This window comes from Alligator mississippiensis, chromosome 2 (assembly GCF_030867095.1).
Source record: "Alligator mississippiensis isolate rAllMis1 chromosome 2, rAllMis1, whole genome shotgun sequence".
In the NCBI taxonomy this organism is placed as follows: domain Eukaryota; kingdom Metazoa; phylum Chordata; order Crocodylia; family Alligatoridae; genus Alligator; species Alligator mississippiensis.
In genome coordinates this window covers 180,668,921-180,689,995 of record NC_081825.1, presented here as the reverse complement: position 1 = coordinate 180,689,995, position 21,075 = coordinate 180,668,921, and the positions used below count along the sequence as shown (strand labels likewise).

Below are 21,075 nucleotides of genomic sequence, written 5' to 3'. Positions count from 1 at the left end.
TCAAAGTATCCTTTTACCATTTAGCTATTATGAAGAATTAAGAGGTGTTAGTACTCATATGGGGTACCTGTAGATGTGCAGGATGACTGCTCTGATGTGCTGTAATTACAGCATCTTGGAGCAGACTTAATTGAGTCTGCTGGAGCATGCTAATCAGCACACTTCAGCAGCCTCAGCATCTCATGTATCCCACATCCCCACGCTTCAAAGAGTCAAAGGAGCTTTAGTTAAAGTGCCCCTGCCACCATTTTGTAGCACAGGGAAGCGGCTTGCAAGAGCCGCTATAATTAAAGTGCTACCCCCTTCATCCCCAGAGCACGTGTAAAGATGTCCGTAATTATCCAGACCTTTTTCATTTTCAGTGAAAATAACCTAAGAAAGCAATGAGTTCCATTGTGAGATAAAGTGAAACAGCATTCAGTCTGGTGATTTTATTACATGCATGTGACACCAGCAGATCGATGGAGATGAATTTTTACCACTGAATCACAACTTTTGGGACCTCATTTCCACATGAGAAACTAGATTCATAAGCAAAGCTACCACTGCAGTGTAATATTACTGGTGGGCACACCTTATTAGGAAAAAAAATCATGTTTGTTTGTCTCCTAGTGACTGTTCAGTCAGTTGATGAATTTGTAATACTTTATGGGGTATAACCATGATGGTCCAGGTCCATCTTCCTTCTATCAGCAAAGATAACTCCTCACGTCCAAAGCTGTGTGGGAGCAATGTATTACCAACAATAGTAAAAAAAGTTATAGGAAGAAAATTTGTCTTACCTGTTGATCCCAAAAAGTATCTTTCCAGGACAGGACCATAGCCAATGGGATTTTTGTTGAGGTTGCTGATAATATATGGCTGGGATTTTGCATTCATGTTGTTCAGGGGCCAGCGCTGGGCACTTACACTTGCTCCTCCATACCAGGAGATATTGGTCATTGAGAAGCAATCCTGCAACCAAAAACAGATGACACTTAAAATTTAAGACCGCATACTCTTTGTGCCAGGGATGGGTTGGTAGAATGTCAAGAGCCCTCTTCCACTTATTTATGTGCTTACAAATGGATTGGGTTTAAGTAGCCTGAGCATGGAACCCTGCCAGTGACTCACTGTGTGGCCCTGGCCAAGTCACAATATCACTTGTGTCTCTGCCTCCCCACTGGTAACAGAAAGAACAATCCTTACCTCACAGGGGGATGACTAATGAATGAATGTTTGCATGGAGCTTTGAAGAGGCAGACTGCTATGGGAGTGCAAAGTATTATTATTTCAGTATTGCCAACTCCAAACATTCCGCATCATGAGATGCTTTTCCAAAAGAAGCATGAGCTTTAAAAATATTATGATTAAAATATGAGTATTATATAACAACACTGGATACTTTTGCACTGCCTTCTGGTATGTGAGCCTTTAGATGAGGGGATGGCTACCTTTTTGCTGCCCCAGGCTGCTGGTTGCAACCCCAGCTTCTGGCACTGGCCGCAGATCTCCATGTTCTCTGGTGAGCAGCAGATACTGCAGAGGGAAGGGGGAACAAAGCAAGACTCTGGGGCTATGGCTGTGGAGGGAGTAAACTGAACCCAGCAGGCAGCAGAACATGGGGAATGCATCTTCTGCTGCTCAGGCTGGAGCTTGCTGCCGAGTTCCTGAACTGTTGCAGCCTGGATCCAGTCTGTTCATGGGCTGGGTCCAGCCCACAAGCCATAGATTGCTGACCCCTGCGCTTTAGCCATATTTAGGTTACCCTCCTCTGTGACACCTCAAATCACTTTCTAAAAACAAATAAATGAAAGCTGAAATTCTACATAAATCACTGGCCTCCCAGAGCAGGGAGTTTATTAAAAATACAAAATCCTGCAAGACAATAAAAAAAAAAAGTCACAAAACTTTTACTCCATTACTACTTTATGTACCACATGTATAACATGTCCTAAAAGCCTGGGTTTTTAATTGATAAAAAGCAGCCAGTTATTATTTTCCTTTCAATCCTCATGGTAGATGAATCATGTCTCCAGGATGCTGCTGGGAATTCACACACATTGGGATGGCACAAGATCAGAGCCAAGATCTACCTTGTGGACTCAGAAAAAGGATTTTGGTCCAGATCCTTATGCCACAAGTTTGCTGACTTGCATTTCTACAGACATAATAGTTTCATAGTAGGTAGGGTCAGAAGGGACCTGAGCAGATCATCAAGTCTGACCCCCTGCCATGGTAAGAAAGGATGCTGGGGTCAAACGACCCTGGCTAGGTGTTTATCTAGCCTCTTTTTGAAGACCCCCAGGATAGGAGTGAGCACCACTTCCCTTGGAAGTTGGTTCCAGATCCTAGCTGCCCTGACTGTGAAGTAGTGCTTCCTGATGTCCAGCCTGAACCTACTCTCAGTCAACTTATGGCCATTATTCCTAGTTATTCCTGGTAGTTCTTGGGGGAACAGGGTCTCTCCCATTCCCCGCTGGTCCCCCTTGGTAAGCTCATAGATGGCCACCAGATCCCCTCTCAACCTTCTCTTGTGGAGGCTGAACAGGTTTATGTCCCGTAGCCACTCCTCATAGGGTCTGCCCTGTTGCCCCAGTTTTGTTCAATATCTTCATCAGTGACCTGGAAGATGGCATAGAGTGCACCCTCAGCAAGTTTGCAGATGACACCAAGTGGGGTGGAGTAGTAAATATGCTGGAAGCTAGAGCTAGGATTCAAAGAGACCTTGAGAAAATAGAGGTTTGAAACAGAAGAAATCTCATGAGGTTCAACAAGGACAAATGCAAACTCCTGCACTTAGGACAAAACAAACCCATGCACTGGTACAGGCTGTGAACTGACTGGCTAAGAAGGAGCTCTGCAGAAAAGGACCTGTGGGTTACAGTGGACAATAGGCTTAATATAATAAAGCACTAAAAATAAGCCTGTATTCACCCAGACCAGTTCAACACCAGAGAAGGCCTAGACCAGTGGTGCTGAACTTAACCAGCCCTGCAGACTAGATGAATGGCAGGGGTCTGGTCCGTGGGCCTGATCTGACACAGGGTTAGTCTGGGGGTGTGATCCAGCGTGCCAGCTCTGGTGGTAGAGCATTGGATCTGGCTGCAGAGTGAGTCCATAAGGTGTCTCAGCCCTGGCTCCCCACATATTTGGAAATTTGACTGCAGGGGAGCTATGGCAGCATTCAAAGTCATAACAATTAATGCTGTCACAGCTCCCCCTCTGCTAAATTTGTAGACCCCTGGGGAGCTCTACACCGGCCAGTTCCCCTCTGCAGGTCAGAGTTTGAGAACCATTGGTCTAGACAGACAGGCAAAGCAATCAGACTCACAGAAACCAGCGAATTCCTTTTAGTGCCTTTGGGTGCTACCATAACATCCACAGTAATGCCTCTTATTATTATTACTAAGAAGTGTCCATTTGAAAATTACAGCTTTTAGATTAAGAAGATATCTCAGCATTTTTAGCGTGGCTTCATTTTGGCTGTAAGAAAGCATTAATTTTGGGCTTCTGCGCAGCCTACAGAGTTTGTTCCAGCCAACATTTTCTACTGTCTGATATAACACATCTGATGAGGTAGGTTGTTGCTGATGAAAGCTCATGCCACTTTGAACCAGCTAGTCTCCAAGCCTGTTTGTAGACATGCTCAGCATTTTCTAAACCACATTAACTGATTCGTATCACACGGTTAAAATCACATTTAAATTTAAATTAAGAGTTAACAAATGATCATTGCCAGCTCCTTAACAGACCCAATTCACTGCTGTTGGAAATAATTAGGAGGCAATAATAAGCCTGCTTAAATATTGCTACATTGTTGCAGTTATCTAAAGTGCTGTGCAAGATGTGCTGATGTTTAGTCCCGCTGAGGTACTGTTGGCACATTTGGCTTTGTACAGGTTTGATTCCCGATAACTATGTTGTGTTGCAAAAATTCAATTAAGTTTCCCTTGAGGGGATTGGTATCCAGGTTGTAGCCGTATTGGTTTAGAGGAAAAGGCAATGAGGACTCATAGTAGAGATGATATCTTCTATTAGACCAACAAGATTTTTGCAAAAAAGTTCTTTAATTGCAAGCTTTTGGGCACAAACACCCTTCATCAGGCATTGGAGAAAAGATTTTTTACAATTTTTTCTCCAGTGCCTGATGAAGGGTGTTTGTGCTTGAAAGCTTGCAATTAAATAATTATTTTTTTGCAAGAATCTTGTTGGTCTAATAAAAGATATCTCTACTAACAGTCCTGATTGCCTCTTGGGGATTGACATTTGGTATGCTTATCTGAGTTCCTAAGGACTGCTTTTCCTAAAAGCAACCCCTCATATACCTGCTAATTAATAAAGTTTAACTTGCCTAATTTAGACTGCCCTAATCCTCATTAATTTTAATTCTCATTTAGTTAGTTAAATTAGTTAATTTGGACTGGAGCCAATTTTAATTTAAACTACAGACATACACATGTATATAGTGACAGCTGTAGTCCAGATTAAACCTAGAAAAACATAACAGCTATAAATGCCCCAAGTTGCCACCCTGCCCTGCCTTCTGCCTGTCTTCAGGATAACATGTCTTACTACCTCTAGCACCTGGTGAGTTTGGGAGAGCAATTTGAGAGCCTTGATTTTCAAAGGGCAGTTACTCAGCATTTTCTGAAAAGAAAAAAAAATAGAAGAAAAAAAGAGTTCTCCATAATCACTAGTCACTTTAGAAAATCCTGGTCACAATTTGGTAATCCTGGAAGAAATACTACACAGTTGGAGTTTTTAACAATTGTTTAACATAGGGCATCTACCTTGGTTCGAAATATCTAACCAAGAAAATTAAAATTTAGAAAGTTTTATAAAATGAGAACATTACATTACAGAAAATTAAAACTTCCCTTAAACTCATTGGTTTAAATGAAAGGGAGTTAACATGTTTCATAAAACTAGAAAAAAAAAAGGTTACATGAAATCCAGCTTTCACATTCAGTATTTTGAAGTCTTGTTAAATTGTACAAGATTTTGTACCCCTGCAGTACCTCACTGACCTACATCAGCTTTATAATTAGAGCTGCTAGTGGAATGATACTTTGATTTATTTCTTGTTTGTGTTAATGCTACTCTGTGCCATTAGGCACTTAAATACCAAACTGAGCAAAACATAAATGCCTTTGTAACAACATTTGAGTCCTCATATGCCCCAGAACTTTGTATTTTCTTGGAAACAAGCAGAATTACAGTTAAAAGATACAAGACTAGTTTCTCCTTTTAACTGGTATACCCTACAAGACTCTGCCCCTGATTCATACCATACCAACTTACCATCCATCCAGCACTTCCTTTTCTCTCCCACCTCCTTTTATCGCTGCTAACTTAAATCAAGTCCAAGCAGAAGCAAGAAGATAACCTTGTAAGTGGCCTTTTTTCCCCCCTCTTTTTAGAGGGGAGATAAACTCCTTATTGGTCATGAGACTAACCACTTGCATGCTTCAGAAACTTGGGGCACTTGCACATATGCAGGAAGCTTGCTCTGACACACAGCCTTGTGCATCAGTGGTGCAGTGTACCTCTGTGCTGTAAAAATGGCAGCGGTGCACTTTGAACTAAAATTCGATGTGCTTTAGTTCAAAGCGTACCACCGCCATTTTCTCAGCATGGAGGTGTGCTGCACTGCTGATACACATGACACATGGATGCTTTTAATTAGCATGGCTCACTAATTAAAAGTGCCTGGCACCACATCAAGGACAAATGAAAAAATGCCCTTGCTCTTGAAGAATTGGACAGTCATTTCCATCTAGTTCCTAGCAACGTCTTTGGATGCAGAAGATGCACTCCAATGCCTTCCAAAATGACCAGTGATAATACTGTTCCGCTTCTATTAAATTAACATCCACCCTTGCTGCACATGAGATGGTAGGCACTTTTCCTTTTGAAGACCAAATTTGGGGCTTTGAGGAATCTGGAACAATTTCTGCTCTAAAATCTTGAAATTTCATTGAGCTGCTCTGGGTTTCCATTTGTGGAAAAGCAGATGGAATTTGGTCCAAAGCTCTATGCAATATTAACCATTATTTTTCATCTCCAGGTTTAATAGTTGTCTATAATTTCATGTCATCAGAACTGAACCTTCCAATCCATAGGCGACTGGTGCCTTCTGAGTCAGGAGAGGCATTTTCCCTTTCAGTGGCCAGTCAGCAACTGGGGGTGCCCCCCACCCAGTTGGCACGATCAGCCGCAGGGATCACTTCTTCTGGTGCCCCCACTCCCCAGCCAGAGCTCTTGGGTGGGGAGGGGGCACCAGCGCTCTTGCCTGCCCTCCTTGCCCATTGCCTAAACAGGGAACGCTGGCTGTCAGGGAGTGGACCAGTGCTCTCAGGGGGTGCATGTGCACCCCTTATGTGTTGTCACTGTTCCAATCTGTCCTTAATTGTGAAGGAAGTGGAATATATTCCTCCAGACTCCATCCAGCTGACTGAGGATTTATTCCTGCTTTGGCTGAAGTCTAAAAGAGTGAGCCATTGACTGCAATGGAAACAGGACTGGGCCATGGAACTGCCAAAGACTGGGAACCAAGTGAAGACTCTTTCCATAGGAACTGAACCAGATTTAGAGAAGCTGCTATTCATTTTTTTTTACCTGAGAATTTGGCCTTCATTTCTTTTTTAATCTAAGAATTATGTGTAGTAGTAAGGGTAACTCCCTTCCTTGGGGCTGATGATGACATCAACAGGAAGCTGTCAACCAATCAATGCTCAGATCATCCCTGATACTAGCTCAATTTGATCCAGCATGAGAAACACACAGATGCTTTGTCCTATTGACTTGGAGGAGTTTTACAACAATATCAAGAAGCTGACCATTGGGCTCTTCTATTGCCTTTGTGTCAAGAGCACTTGCTTCACCTGAAACTTGATATGCACAGATAGACAAAGAAGCACTAGCAGTTACATGGACATGTGAGCAACTCAGAACTTTTCTCATTGGCCTGACTTTTACTTTACAAACAGATCATAAGCCACTCGTGTCCCTGTTAGGAGACAAACCTCTTGATGAACTCCCACCAAGAATCCAGAGATCTTACCTCGGGAAGCTGAAATTCACCTACAATATTGTCCACATTCGTGGAAAAGAGTTACGCACAGCACCATTACAGACACCACTGTCTCGCAAAAACTCTGCCAAGAGTGAGATGTTGCAGTTTATGTGGACCTTATTGCAGCAAGGATACATATGTGGATCCAGGAAGCTCAGGAAGTTGATTCTTCCCATCAAAAGATAAAGAAGTACTGCTTAGAAGAATGGCCTCAAGTAAGATTCGAAGACTGGAGTTGGTACCAAGAGAAATTTCATGTTGTTAGGGATGTAGTCATGTTCCAAAACAGAGTACTGCTACCGTCTCCTCTATGGCAGAAGATCATGATTCATGAAGCTCATCAGGGTACTCCAAAACGTCAAACCGGGGCTCATCAGACAGTTTGGTAGCCCTATATCAGTGATGACATACAGAACTGGGTGGCTAGTTGTAAGATTTGTGCTCAACACTAGAGCCATGCCTTATGACTGAATTACCAGATTATCCATGGCAGATGCTGGGGGCTGACTTACTGACCTGGAAGGGTTCTGTTTACCTCATTGTTATTGACGATTACTCCCATTACTTGGAGATGACACAGTGCAGAACACCACAACTGAGAGAGTTATAACAGTATTGAAGAGCATATATGCACGTTATGGCATACCCTTGGTTTTAAGAACAGAAAATGGTCCACAGTTTTCTGGAGCTGCATTTAAGCAATTTGCAGCTAAGCATGATTTTCAGCATATCATCAGCAATCCACATTTCCCACATAGTAATAGGGAAGCAGAATGTGCAGTGTAGACTGTGAAGAATTTGCTTCAGAAGAATGAAGATCTCTATAAGATATACTGTTCAACAACATTAGAGCGTGGATAGAGTCCAGCTGAGTTGCTTATGAGTCACTGACTCCGTACAACTCTACCAACTATGACAGATGACTTGGTTCCAAAACTTGTTGATGCACAGAAGTTTCATGAGAAAAACAATCTGGTAAAGGACTGTCAGAGACAAACTTATAACACAAGGCACGCCTCAAGGAATGTACCTGCTCTTTCTGCACAGCAAGACATTTGAAATCCAATGTAGGGGTACAATGCACTATCCAGGCCAGGATGGATATCCCTTGTTCGTATTTGGTGGAGACACCTAGAGGTCTTCTCCATAGGAACTGAGAACATGTCTATCATACTCCACCTGTTTACTACACTAGGGCAGGACGTGCATCCACCAAATAGACTAATTTGTGAACCTACCCACTTTTAATGAAAAGGCATCTTGATGTTTCTGTTTTGATTATTCTTTTTTTGTAGGGAAGTGAGTGGTAGACTCACAAGAGAATGATGTGCTTGTGACCTCTCCTCTCAAGATGATTTTGCAGTTCTTTGGAAATCCTTCATGTTTCTCCTGAGAAAGGGGGACATAATAGTAAGGGTTAACTTCCATCCCAAGGGCTGTCATGATGTCATCACATCAACAGGAAGTTGTCAGCTGTGTGTGTGTGTGTGTGTGTGTGTGTGTGTGTGTGTGTGTGTGTGTGTGTTAGCAGGTGCAATAAAGTCCTTTTGAGAGCAAAAAGTCTCTTGGCCTTTTCCTGAGCTATAGGATAGCACATTATGGAAGCAGTACTCAGCATAATAAAACACAGGCTTAGTGATCTCACTTTAAGATTTTCAGGCAGACATGTGATAATAAATAACTCTGAAGATAATCCTAAAGTTGGCTTCTTACTGTAATCCACTTGAGAAGGACTTACTTTCTCAGAATTTGAAAGCCTCTCCCCCTTCAGGAATTCCACATGATACAACATGGCTGACCAGGTCTATTTTATGTTGACATTGGTAAAGGTAGACCTGAATGCTTCAAATTACATGTATTAATACCGTCTTTGTTTCATAGCTAAAGTTTTGATCAAAGTACCATCTTCCCAATCCCCTTGACCTTTCTACTGGTAGACAAGTTGCTCAACACTACTTGAGGATGACACCAGGCCAGAGAATGTGTTGATTCAGCAAAGCTGTCATTTAGAAGAGCTCTGTGACTCTCTCATTCTCTGGAGGGAGGAGAAAGTGTGCACCACTCCTGTGTGGGTGGGCAATAAGAGCAGGATCTTCCACAGGATCTTCAGTTATTTCAGTTTAATTGTGCCAGCAGCTAGTCCAGATAGCACAAAGGAGCTGCAGTTCACTTTTGCAGCCTGTTCACTGGTGAAGTGGGGCAAAGGGACTGCTTTGTGAGCCTGTACTCTAAACCTGGTTAGGATTTGTGGTTTTGCTTCCTTAATTCAACCATGCTTCACACACAGAGCCCAATGATGAAGGTACAAGGAAGGCCACCTGACTTGTTTGCCCTAAAATACCTCTCATTCCATTTCAATTTTATGTTAGAAAAGTGACCGTGACAGAAGCTAGAGAAATCCAAACATTTCTATAAGAATTCTAAAAGAACCTCACAAAATACAAGAAGAACCAGCAATTGTAAATTAGGATACCCTAAGCACAAGGCCCCCCTCAATATATTATAATAATGTATATTATTGAAGAATCTTATATTTTGGTAGCCCATCACTTCCTATTCCAAAGAATTCTTGTGACCTTTTCTGTAAGAAACCTTCACATCACTACCATTTGTAGTAGACCTTTGATATTCAGGCCTTCAAATTCCTTTTTGTGTAAAGCAATACTTATTTTTTATCCCATGAGATTCCACTAAACTTTGTTTGTGATACTGTGACAGCTGTATGTGTTGTGGGGCTTGCTACCCCTGCCCTGAGCTCATCTGCCTACAGGCAGTGACAGGGTGGACCTCAGCTTTGGATCACCTGGTCTGCCAGGAAGTTGGTCTTATGTTTTCTCGCCTGCCACAACTTTGATGAAATATTATTCCAGGAGGCACTGCCCATGGTGATCCTGCCTGGTCTCGATCCCCGTTCCTTCTGTGGGGCTCCAAACCTCCCCTTTACCCCAGCCTAGGCTCTCCAGATGGTACTCACAAAATTCTTCTGCAGCCAGATCACAGTGCTGCCTGTTGTGGTCTTATTTGGCCCTCTACCCCAGGGTGACTTTTGGTCTCAATTAGGTATACCCTTCCAGAGCTGGTCTTAGTCTGTGCTCAAATATCAAAAGAAAAGGCAAAAAACCCAAAGAAAACCCCAGCTGCTCTCAGCTTCCTTGTCAGGCTCTATCCATGTCCCCTTTACCTGGGATCAGGTTCTCAAAATCCCAATTGCAATAATCAAGAAAATCCCTTAGTCCAGTCTTTGTTACACACTGGCCTGCCCTGCACCCCTATGAACATTCACAGTCTCCTTGGGGTCTCCCCCATGTGCAGGAAGGCTCTACCTGTGACTGTAGTTTTCCCTCAGGCCCTCCTTAGGATCCTCTGTTGAAAACTCCGCTCTGGAGATTATCACAGGCCTTGTGAACTCCCTCTCTCCAGATCCTCAGCTGCAGCTCTGCCAGCCCCTCCACCTTCCTCCCGCTCAGGGTCACTCTGGCAGCCTTCCTCAGGCATGTTCCACAGCCCTTGCCTGCTGGGACACTCAGCTACTCCTCTCTCCCTGCAGCCTGCAGGGGACTGACTCCTCTCTGCCCATCTCCGGGGCCAGAAATACCTTTGGGTAGCCTCCCTCCTCCAATCCTGAGTGAGATGCTGCTCCGGAAGTGGGGTGGGTATTTTCCTTCCCTTCTGGTTTCCAGCTACAGCCCTGCAGGCCATGCTGTGAGTTTTGTCTCACTCCTTTACAGATACAAAATCTTTAAAAACCCAACCCATCACCATTTCCATTTGCTCACTTGGGTGCCAAGGGAAGTGCTAGCAGCCTACCAAAAGTACTGAACATTCCCAATATGGCTTTAGGCTGCTGCCAAAATCCTGGTGGCGGCAGCAGCAGCACTATCATAAAATGCATTGGAAAACCAAGGGAACTCCCAAGGTAGCCGTAGCAGCTCATGCAAAGAGTGCCCTCTTTTAGCTAATCACTGGAACCCAGCAGAGGTCCCCAGTGTTTCATTTGTACTTATATACCTGAGTACCATCAGGAGCAGGAACACCCCTATGTTCAGACAAAGGGGGGGCAGAGGGAACAGATACCATCTTTTCTCACATATAACACAGACTTTCCTCTAAAAATCAGTCCCCCAAAATTGGATTGCATGCATTAAGTGTGGAAGCTGATTTTTTGCCTGAGACAGAAATACCCTTCTTTGATTTCTACTCCACAGTGCAACAGCGCTGGTATTACTATTCAGACAGCTGAGGGAGTTCATGAGCCCTTGCAGCTTCAAATAAAGGGACCTTCACAGGTGCACAAGGAACCTTCACAGGTGTGAATCATCTCTGCTTTGAACGGTCATTCCACCAATCAAGCTAACTTTTCTTAGGGCAGTTTTGCTGTCCTCTAAAGCTTCTGTTCTCTACTCCTATTACACAACTCTAGCTCTTTTCAAGATCATAAGTCCACCTATGGAGAGCAGTCTTCAGCAGCAGCTAGAGTTTTAGTTAAGCAGGAAAGGGAGGATAAGCAGCTGAAGATTAGGTTCTATCTTTGCTCTCTGCAGCCATAATTCTGGAGAAAAAAAAACCCTCTTAATGTCTTTCAAAAACAAAGTCTGTATTATATTTGGGGGTGTAGTATATGCAAGAAAGTGTGGTAGATATGAGCTGGCAACTGCCCTCAGCACATAGTATACATCAGGAAAGACCAGTTTCTCACTTTAGGAGCAACACCTGGGAAACACCCTGAAAAACAGCCCTCTTCTATAATTACCTAATGCTCTAACCCTATAGCTCAAATGGTTACAACACTGCAATGCTGATGGCCTAGGGATTCAACTCCTGTTGAAGTTTTATGATCCTGGGTGCATCTACACATGCACTTTACTCTGAAGCTGACTAATTAGCTCTGCAGTAAAGTATAACCATCTACATGTGCACCCATATTAGGACAGTAAATTAAATACAGTAAATTAACTCCACTGTAGGATAATATTGTCCAGGACAAGTACTATCCTACAACAGACTAGTTACTGCACTGAAATGCATAGGTAGAGAGTGGCTGGGGCTGGCAGGGGCACAGTGTGGGGGCTGCTTGCTGGCTAACCCCTGCGCTTGCTGGCTAACCCCTGGACTGTAGCACCCTCATGCCCCTACCAGCCCCTCCACAGCACATTGATCTAGGGTGGAGCAGCTTTCCCCCCACCTCCTTGCTAGCTCAGGGCTGCTCTGCCCCATCTCAACATGCCACAGTCCAAGGCATACATGTAAACGCTGCACCTGGGAAAAATAAACTGTACTACAAACTGCCCTGGGGTATATTGCTACTTGCCAACTGCATATGTAGATGCATCCACAGGGAGTGGGTTAGATGCACACGCCACAATTCGATGAGAATAATCTTTAAAAAAAATGTAAATGCACACAAAAAGCAATTAAATGAACACAAGGAAAAATTCTTATGTTGCTAAGTGAAGTACATGAAAGTTAGGAAATGTCAGAATGAAAGTTACAAAAGTCATCTTAAGTCAGACCTGCGTTATGGTGCAATTTTTGATTACATGATCATGCATTTGATTTTCTCCTTGCCAGAGAATCCCTGCTTCATTCAGCATGTAAGATAGATGCACAAGGAACCAGAATAAAGACTGCATGGGCAATTAAAAATCTGAGTGTGCCTAAGTTTATAGCACTTGACTTCGCAACATCAATAATATTCTTTTAAAATAAATATCTGTGGGCATGTCTACACATGCAATTAATGCTATTTGGCTTTACTACACTGTAAATTCATTACCTGCATATGCAGGTAGTAAATTTATCACTCAGTAAACTAATTTACTGTGCAGTGAGTGCCCGCATGTGCTGATGGTGATATTTATTGTACAGTAAAGTGTCTCATGTAGACACAGCCCGTGTGGAGGAGAGGGTTGAATTTTGCAATTTCTTTCTTCTTTTTTTCCAGCAGCACGTTCTCTTCCATGGCAGGTTAGCAAGGGAAACCTAAAGAAAGTAGTTTGACAGTGTTTCAGGGCTTCCTCTGCAAAATCAGCTAAATATTTCAACCGGTTTCATAAATTATCTTCTGAAGTATCACTAGAAACAGAACACAGGCATTAAAGCATAAAATGTGAGATTTGGATTCTGCTGTAAGTATATGTCTTAATGCATCCTGAGGGGAGCTGCTACTGATTCATCCATACTCCATCTTCATGAATTTCCTCATTAACTTTCTCCTCTCTACAAATAAACCCCCAAGCTTCAAACCACAATAAAAGGTGTTACTTCTCAGCAAGACAAATACATACATGCTTGGAAAGTCCAATTTGGTGACAGGACAAGTTACAAAGTCCCCCTAGAACATTTTTTTTCAGAAAAAGTAAGCAAACTGCTACTCCATGACACAAAACAATCAAAGATGGACCAGGCAGTACAGAGATTGCCATGACATTTTAACCCCTTGCCTCCAGTTTCCTAACCCATTTAAAGACAATGACTTCTGTTGTTATTTCACTTCAAATACTCTTATTGCTTTAGCTCTTTCTAAGCTTTCTCTGTCAGCCAAGGAATAGGATCAGCAAGACTTAACTTCCCACATGATTTCTAATTCTTATGAAATTAGTATGAAGCTTGTTGGACACCTTGATGAAAGCCCAGATGTATTTCCAGGAACACTGGGGATTTGGAATTGTACAGGATTAAGCAGCTAGGCTCACTCATGCCCCAAACTTTTAAAGAGGGAGACCCTCCAGTTTGTATCTCTGGGAGGCCTATTTTAGGCTGATATATGCAGAGCTGAGGAGGCAGAGGAAACAAAAATGAGCTGTTTCCCGTGGGCAGCTTCAGGTTGTTTCTACTACAATAAAGAAACAACTGAGGATGTGTGAAAAACAGGAATGGCAGGTGTGCTACAAGTGGCATGGCAGCCTTTCTGTGTGCCACATGACAGATCAGGGAGAGAACAGGCAGCACAGCTGCAGATAGAGCATGGAGCAGAAGCCAGAGCACCAGATCAGGCACAGGGCAGGAAGCAGAAAGCAGAGCTCCAGGTTGGGCAGGGGAAGGGGCATGGGGCTTAATTTGTGGCATACCTGCCAAAAAAGTTGGCTCCCACTGTATTAGGTCACTGTGGCTAAATCCCAGCCCCAGGCACTTTATTCTACATGGACTTGATTCTTTAGCTGGTGCCGACTATACTGAGGTCAGCGCAGCCATGTTGAACAACTCAGCGGAGGATCTGGCTCTTTGCAGGATGCAATGAAAACAATACGAACGCATGCTTTGCCAAGCTGTTTCTATTGCTGTTTGCAGTTAGAGTGCAGGAGGATTTACTGCTGTCACCCAGGGCACCAATAAGTGGTTTTAAGCTGCAAGGAGTTTTATTTTTATTTCCTGGTGTAAATGTCCTAGCCTAAGGAGACAATTTGGTGCAAAGTCTCAGTGCAGCCAGAAAAGTGAGGCAGCCAGCAACAACAATTATAATTCATCCTTTGTTTTGTTAAAAGGACACAGACAGCCAATTAATTTGCTGGATTCTCTTTCTGAGAAAGCCTTTCATTTCAGTTTTCCCTTTATCCTCTCTTGCTGGCTCCAACACTGGAGGTCAGAGTCCCTTCACATTTCGCCCCGTTTAATCTCTTCCACATTTTTAAAAGCATTCCCTATCCCTCCCTGATGACTGGCTCTGAACCTGGTAATGGATGGGCTTCCAGCAAAGTCAGCAGGAGGTGGGGGCTCTCAGCACCTTGATGGATCAGGCTCCCATTCCCTACATTTTTTTTTTGAGCATCCCTGAGTATTTGAGTCCTGTTTTATTCTGAGCAATTTCCCACTACAGGAGAAAGAGAATAATTAGTCTCCTGATAAAATACATGCTTATTTGTGGGTCTGCTTCCTCACAGTTACCCTCAGTGACTGAGCCTGTACATCAGGAGAAAGCTCTGAATCTTTGAACTCTGGAAATGTTTAACTTCAGTTTACGATTTCTTTTTTGGTCTGGGTACCACAGAGTGGCAATTGCTGCTGCAGACATAGGTCAAATCTTTCCCTGTGCTTAAGTTAGATGTTTTTCTGATGTAGAGACCCAATATCTTAAAGCAGAAGTCCAGCTGAAGTAAATCATGAGAGTGCACTTGACTTCGAAAGGGTCACATTATTTATGTCTGCTTAAAAACTGAACCAGTCTCATCATTTCCAATCTCCCCCAGATCACATTTTCCAGTGGTTCTTTTTCACTTGGAAAACTGTGCTCCCTGCCCTACTTATCACCTTGGCTGTGTAGATCTGAAATGTATTTCTTTCAGGGTTGGCACATAAGCAAAATTAAGCTAAGTCTTCATGTGCACTGCACTAAACAATTGCATTGAGAATGATTCCTCACATCAATGTGTATTTTAAATAGAGATTTACTATCCAACTAAAAAAAGCCATCCATTTGTGGAACCTTTATAGCTAGCAGGGCAGTGATTCACAAGGATTTTAACAACTTTCGCTGCTGACACCTGAGGTATCAAGAGACGGGAAAGTCTCCTGCTAGGCTACGACAAGCAAATCCATTCTTTTCTTCCCTTCTATAAACATTGTTAAAGCAAGATATTCTTTAATCATGGGATGAACGCACTTATCAACACAAAGAAGTCTTCCAAATTTTAGCCCAACCAGTGTAGCAACTTCTGAGGTCTGGCACAGCCAAGAATTTCAGGGTTCATGCCAATACGGAGTGAATATTTATTTTAAGAAATCCCTTTTAGCTCCAAATAGAGTATGGCTTGCAAGGAGTTATTGGAATAAATCTATTGTGCCTGTGGTTAGGAATTACCTTTGCTAGCTTCTTGTTTCCATCCACCATTGTCAATTCATGTATTTATTTATTTATTCAGTCTCTAAGTTAAAGCGGCTCTCCTGCCATCTCATTAACAAAGCAGCCTTGTGGCAAAGAAACTATGGTGGTTTAATATTTTGGGTTATGTGATTTCATTCTACTAGTACATTTTTATGGGATGCTGTAGCTCCCTGTATGTTTGGGACTGTCTGTCTGTCTAGAATTGTGTAAGATCACCCATCATTATGGCATCCAAGTGCCTCCACAAAAAGTAAACATAAAAGTCTCGCTCTCTCTGTCCTGTCAGCAGGGACAAGCTTAATGCTATTGTTAGGATGCTGGGGTGGGAATAGTATAATAAACATATGGAGCTTCTGCTAGTGTGTCAATCGTTGCAGCTGCATTCACCCTCCCCCACTCCAAAGTGATGCAGATTTCCATCAGGATCAAGCCCAGAGAATGCTGGACTACATTAGAAACAAGCAGACTTATTATTGTATGAAATAGCCCGAGCCTCATTACCTTTAGTGTAAGTTCGCAGTGCAGAGGTGTCCAGTAGATGCTGTAGCACTCCGTGCCAACAGAGAGACCAGGTTCAAAGGAAATCTTCAGGTCTGCTGTGTCATCCCAGGTGTAGCAGAACTCTGTTTTGTTAAGCCAGCATAAGTTCTTCACAAAAGGCAGCTCCATGTCAGGAAAGTTGCCCACATCAATTTCCACCACAGTTTTCTCCTCACTCAGGGTCTGCAGGATAAGGGAGTGGGACCGTCGCTCCCAGATGAGACCGCTGGTGCTCCCTCTCACGATCCAGTTCTTGTTCGGCTGGTCCACCACTTGCCAATAAATAATCCCAATGGTCATCACAAAGAAGACAGCCACTCCAAGGCAGGCGATAGCTCCCTTCCAGGTCTCATTCATCTCCTTGAACCCAGAGTCCCAGGTCACCTCTGGAATAGGACTCGGATTCCTGGGACGAGTGTGGGGCATTTTACACAAAGTAACTAGAAGTGATTTAGCAAGGAAGTGCTTCTGCTCCAAGACACCGAGCTCTTTTGCTCTCTCACAACTCCATGGGAAACTCTCTAACTTTGAGTACTTCCCCCCCCTGCAAAAATAATGATCATGTCTCCCCCCTCCTAGATAGAAAAAAAGGTAAAAAAAGAAAAAAAGGAAGAAAGAAAAGAAAACCCTCCTCAAAGCTCTCCACCACTCACCTCATGTTGCTAAAGGGAACTAAGCTGGGGAAGTTATTCTAGTCTGCTCTGCACTAGCTGTGGACAGGGAGAGCGCCTGCAAAATATAGCTGCAAATGTGTGCTGTCAGATCCATCCCCCCTGCCAGATTTGTCCCAGGTGCTTGAGCTGTGACGTTTCTCTGGCATGTCAGACTGTGCCTAATCAGGAACACTGTCCATGGCCCCATAGAAACAAATGCACCTTGAAAAGCCTGTATTCTGTAGCAGGGTTCGATTGTCAGCAAAGGGGGAGTGGGCAGCGGCCAGACAGAAAGGCTGGGTTCTGGTCTGTGCACAGCCTAGGATTCAGGTTCAAAAAACAGCGCTAAAAGGGAGCATTGGATGCAGATGGATTATTGGTCAGCTCTGAAACAAGGAGAGAGTCACCGTTGAAAGGAGTCCTACAAGTTTAGCGCCCACTTTAAATTCCTCATATAAAGGACAGTGAAGTTAAACTGCCTGTTGGGTAGAAAAGAAATAAGATTTCATTTCAAGCATTATTTCATGCAGAATCTCAAGTAAAACAAGTGTGTTTTATAGTAAGTACATGCCCTTATTTTTTCTACTCTTAAGACAAGGAAAGAGAAAAGCCCACATCAGACACATCTGCTCAGGTTCAAGTGAGGCAGGTATGCCTGGAACGGTGGCCACCAGAATTTGGCCTCATCTACATGTACTTGCCTGTGGCAACAAGACAGCAATTGAACAGCCTACTTGCCAGAGCACAGAAGCATCTATGTGCTCCTGGCAGCTCCTCACAGCACCACTGTAGCAGCTGTGCTGCCAGAGCATGAAGTACAGCCCAGAAAGGCACCAGTTGCTGACAGGATCCTTGCAAATGTCTACTCACACCTTTTCCTAGCTTCTGGGGCATCAGTAGATGTATTTCACTTGGCAGAGGTGATGTAACTGCTGGCAGAAAAGTGGGTGGGTTTAGCAAAAGTGCTTGCTGACCAGGTGAATGTAGACAAGGCCTTAGGGGGCACTGGCCCATGTCATGCAGGGGTATTAACCCTTGGGAGCCTGACCAGTTCAGGTGAGCAGGACCAGGAAATAGCAGCGAAACGTGCTAGTTATTAAATCTCCCATTCACTAGCAGTGGACCCAGGCCCAGAATCCTACTTCTGTTTTCTTTGCAGAGCCTTTGAACTTAGGGACCAGATATGAGGCAGGTGGCAAAAGAAATCTATTCTTCACAAGGCATTTTGGTCTCTGGTTGAGTGATGACCCCTACAAGGAGACAAAGTGCTTTGAGTCTCTGTCGCAGAAAAAGCCATGAACACAAATTATAGAGATGAGGGAAGGAGGGGAGCAATGGGTACTAGTGGGCCCCAGCTCCATTGCCAGAATGGGGACTGATCTGCTATAGCTTCTGGGAACTTGAGGGATTCCCAAGGAACAGGCTATGGACCAATTTAGCTGTCTCTTGCATTGATTGATTGAGGAGTGCTGCTAGGGCCTCTGCCCAGGGGGACAAGGCTACCCGGGGCAGGTCTGAGGCTTCCACCCAGACCGAGCCCATGGGGGAGCTGATGTCCCCCTACCTCCTGGCCTGTGGGGGATCCCCAGCAGGGCCGGGGGGGGCAGAGATTGGGGGCCCCCACACCTGTCCAGCAGGTGCCCGTCTTAGGGCTCTGGAGGCACAGGTGAGGGAGCTCCAGGAGGAGGTTAGCAGGCTGAGGGGGATCAGGGAGTTGGAAGATGAAATTGACAGTTATTTCCTTTCCCTGCAGGACCAGGCACCCAAGGAAGAAGCAGACCGGGGAGTGCCCTCCACAGCAGAGTGGCAGACGGTCACAGCCAGGACCGGAGCAGCTCGCAGCGAACCAGTACCAGCTTCTCCAGTCCGACTGGTGAACAGGTACGAGGCCCTGGCGACCCTGCAGGAGATGGAAGGGGAGGAGGAAACCCTTGGGCAAGAAGAAACACCACATTCTTCACACTCCGAACAGATCAAGAGATCCACGAGGACCCAGAGGAGGAGGCGACGAGTGCTCGTCATAGGCGACTCCATCCTGAGAGGTACGGAAGGGCCCATCTGTCGCCAGGACCCCTCGGCACGAGAGGTATGCTGCCTCCCTGGAGCAAAGATTCGGGATGTGATGGAGGTAATCCAGGCCAGGATCAAGCCCACCGATTACTACCCCATGGTCCTAGTCCATGTGGGTACTAATGATGCGGCCAGGAGAATCCCCGATCACCTGATGGCGGACTACAGTGCTCTGGGTGGCGTGCTGAAGGAGTTCGGTGCACAGGTGGTTTTCTCTTCCATCCTACCAGTGACCGGACGAGGAAGACGGCAGGAGAACTGCATCAGAGAGACCAAATGGCGGCTTCGGCAGTGGTGTCTCGAGGCAGGCTTCGGATTCCTGGACAATGACCCGCACATCACGACGAGGGACATGCTCAGCTGGGATGGGCTTCACCTATCCCCCAAAGGTAAGCGTGTGTTTACTACTAGGTTGGCGGATCTCCTTCGGCGGGCTTTAAACTAGGCTCGTTGGGGGGAGGGGAAGTTGAGGGCAGGGGAAGCTGTGGACCACCAAACCATGTGGCACCCACAAGGACAGCCCAGCCTGAAGAAGGAGAACATTGGAAACCTGAAAGCCATGGGGAGACCAGCACTACGGCACAGGTAAGAAACGAGAAGGTAAGAAACAAGGGGCCCCTTGGGACTCGGAGCGGGGGGGCAGCAAAGGCACTAGTCGCAGGGCTCAAGTGCCTATATACTAATGCTAGGAGCATGGGGAACAAGCAGGATGAACTAGCGCTCCTGCTTGCACTAAACACCTATGACTTAGTGGGGCTAACAGAGACCTGGTGGGATTCATCCCATGACTGGGCGGTACATATTGAGGGCTATAGATTGTATAGAAAGGACAGGTCGGGGAAGAAAGGGGGGGGGGGGTTGCACTTTATGTCAGTGAGCAATATACATCAACCCTCATCAAGACAGAATCCAAGGTTGAGGAAGTAGAAGGATTGTGGGTTAGGCTACATGGGGGGCAAGGAGAAAGGGATTTGGTGGTAGGGGTCTGCTACAGACCCCCACACCAAGGGGAAGAAATAGATGCGGGGCTCCTGAGGCAACTCTCGGACACCATAAAAGCTAAAGAGGCGGTAGTCATGGGGGACCTAAACTACCCGGACATCTGCTGGGAGACGCAGACAGCAAGGTCCCATCGCTCACGCAGGTTTCTAACCTGTATACAGGACCTCCACCTGACACAGGAGGTGCATGGTCCCACTAGGGGGAATGCCATACTGGATCTGGTATTGGCAACAGGGGATGACATGATAGGGGACCTCCAGATCGGTAGCCATTTGGGAGACAGTGATCACCTCATAATAGAATTCAACGTAAGATGTCGAGTGGGTAAGGTAACTAGTAGGGTGAAAGTGCTAGACTTTAGGAAAGCTGATCTCAATGCACGCAGGCGATTAGTCAAAGAAGCACTGCAGAGTAGGAGTTTTGAAGGGATGGGAGCCCAAGAAGGGTGGCTGTGCCTAAAGGAAACGATCCTTCGGGCACAAAGCAAGACGATCCCTGAGCGAGGCAAAAAAGGGAAAGGGGCCAGGAGGCTTCCATGGCTAACCAGAGAAATCCAGGGCAGCCTAAGGGCCAAAAGGGGAGCACATAAAAAGTGGAAACAGGGTGAGATCACTAAAGATGAATATACCTCCTCTGCTTGTGCTTGTAAGGAGGCAGTTAGGCAGGCCAAAGCTACCACGGAGCTGAGGATGGCAACCCAAGTAAAAGACAACAAGAAATTGTTTTTTAGATATATAGGGAGTAAAAGGAAGGCCCAGGGAGGAATAGGACCACTGCTAAGTGGGCAGAAACAATTGGTGACAGACAGGGGGGACAACGCTGAACTCCTCAACGAGTTCTTTGCCTCAGTGTTCCTAAGTGAGGGGCACGACAAGTCTCTCACTGGGGTTGTAGAGAGGCAGCAGCAAGGCGCCAGACTTCCATACATAAATCCT

The 21,075-nt window shown here is 44.9% G+C and overlaps 1 protein-coding gene across 1 annotated transcript in view; it reads right to left on the bottom strand.

Annotated features, from left to right (window-relative positions):
• LOC102572547 (SITS-binding protein) overlaps positions 1–20,055 on the bottom strand; it is an 87,859-nt gene extending 67,804 nt beyond the window's left edge. The window contains exons 1-2 of the mRNA XM_006264855.4: positions 16,377–20,055; positions 783–954 (exon numbers count right to left, since the gene is read on the bottom strand). Coding sequence (XP_006264917.2) covers positions 783–954; positions 16,377–16,841 — 637 coding nt within the window. The 5' untranslated portion in view covers positions 16,842–20,055. The remainder of the gene's footprint in view (positions 1–782; positions 955–16,376) is intronic.
• Positions 20,056–21,075: the final 1,020 nt, after the last annotated feature.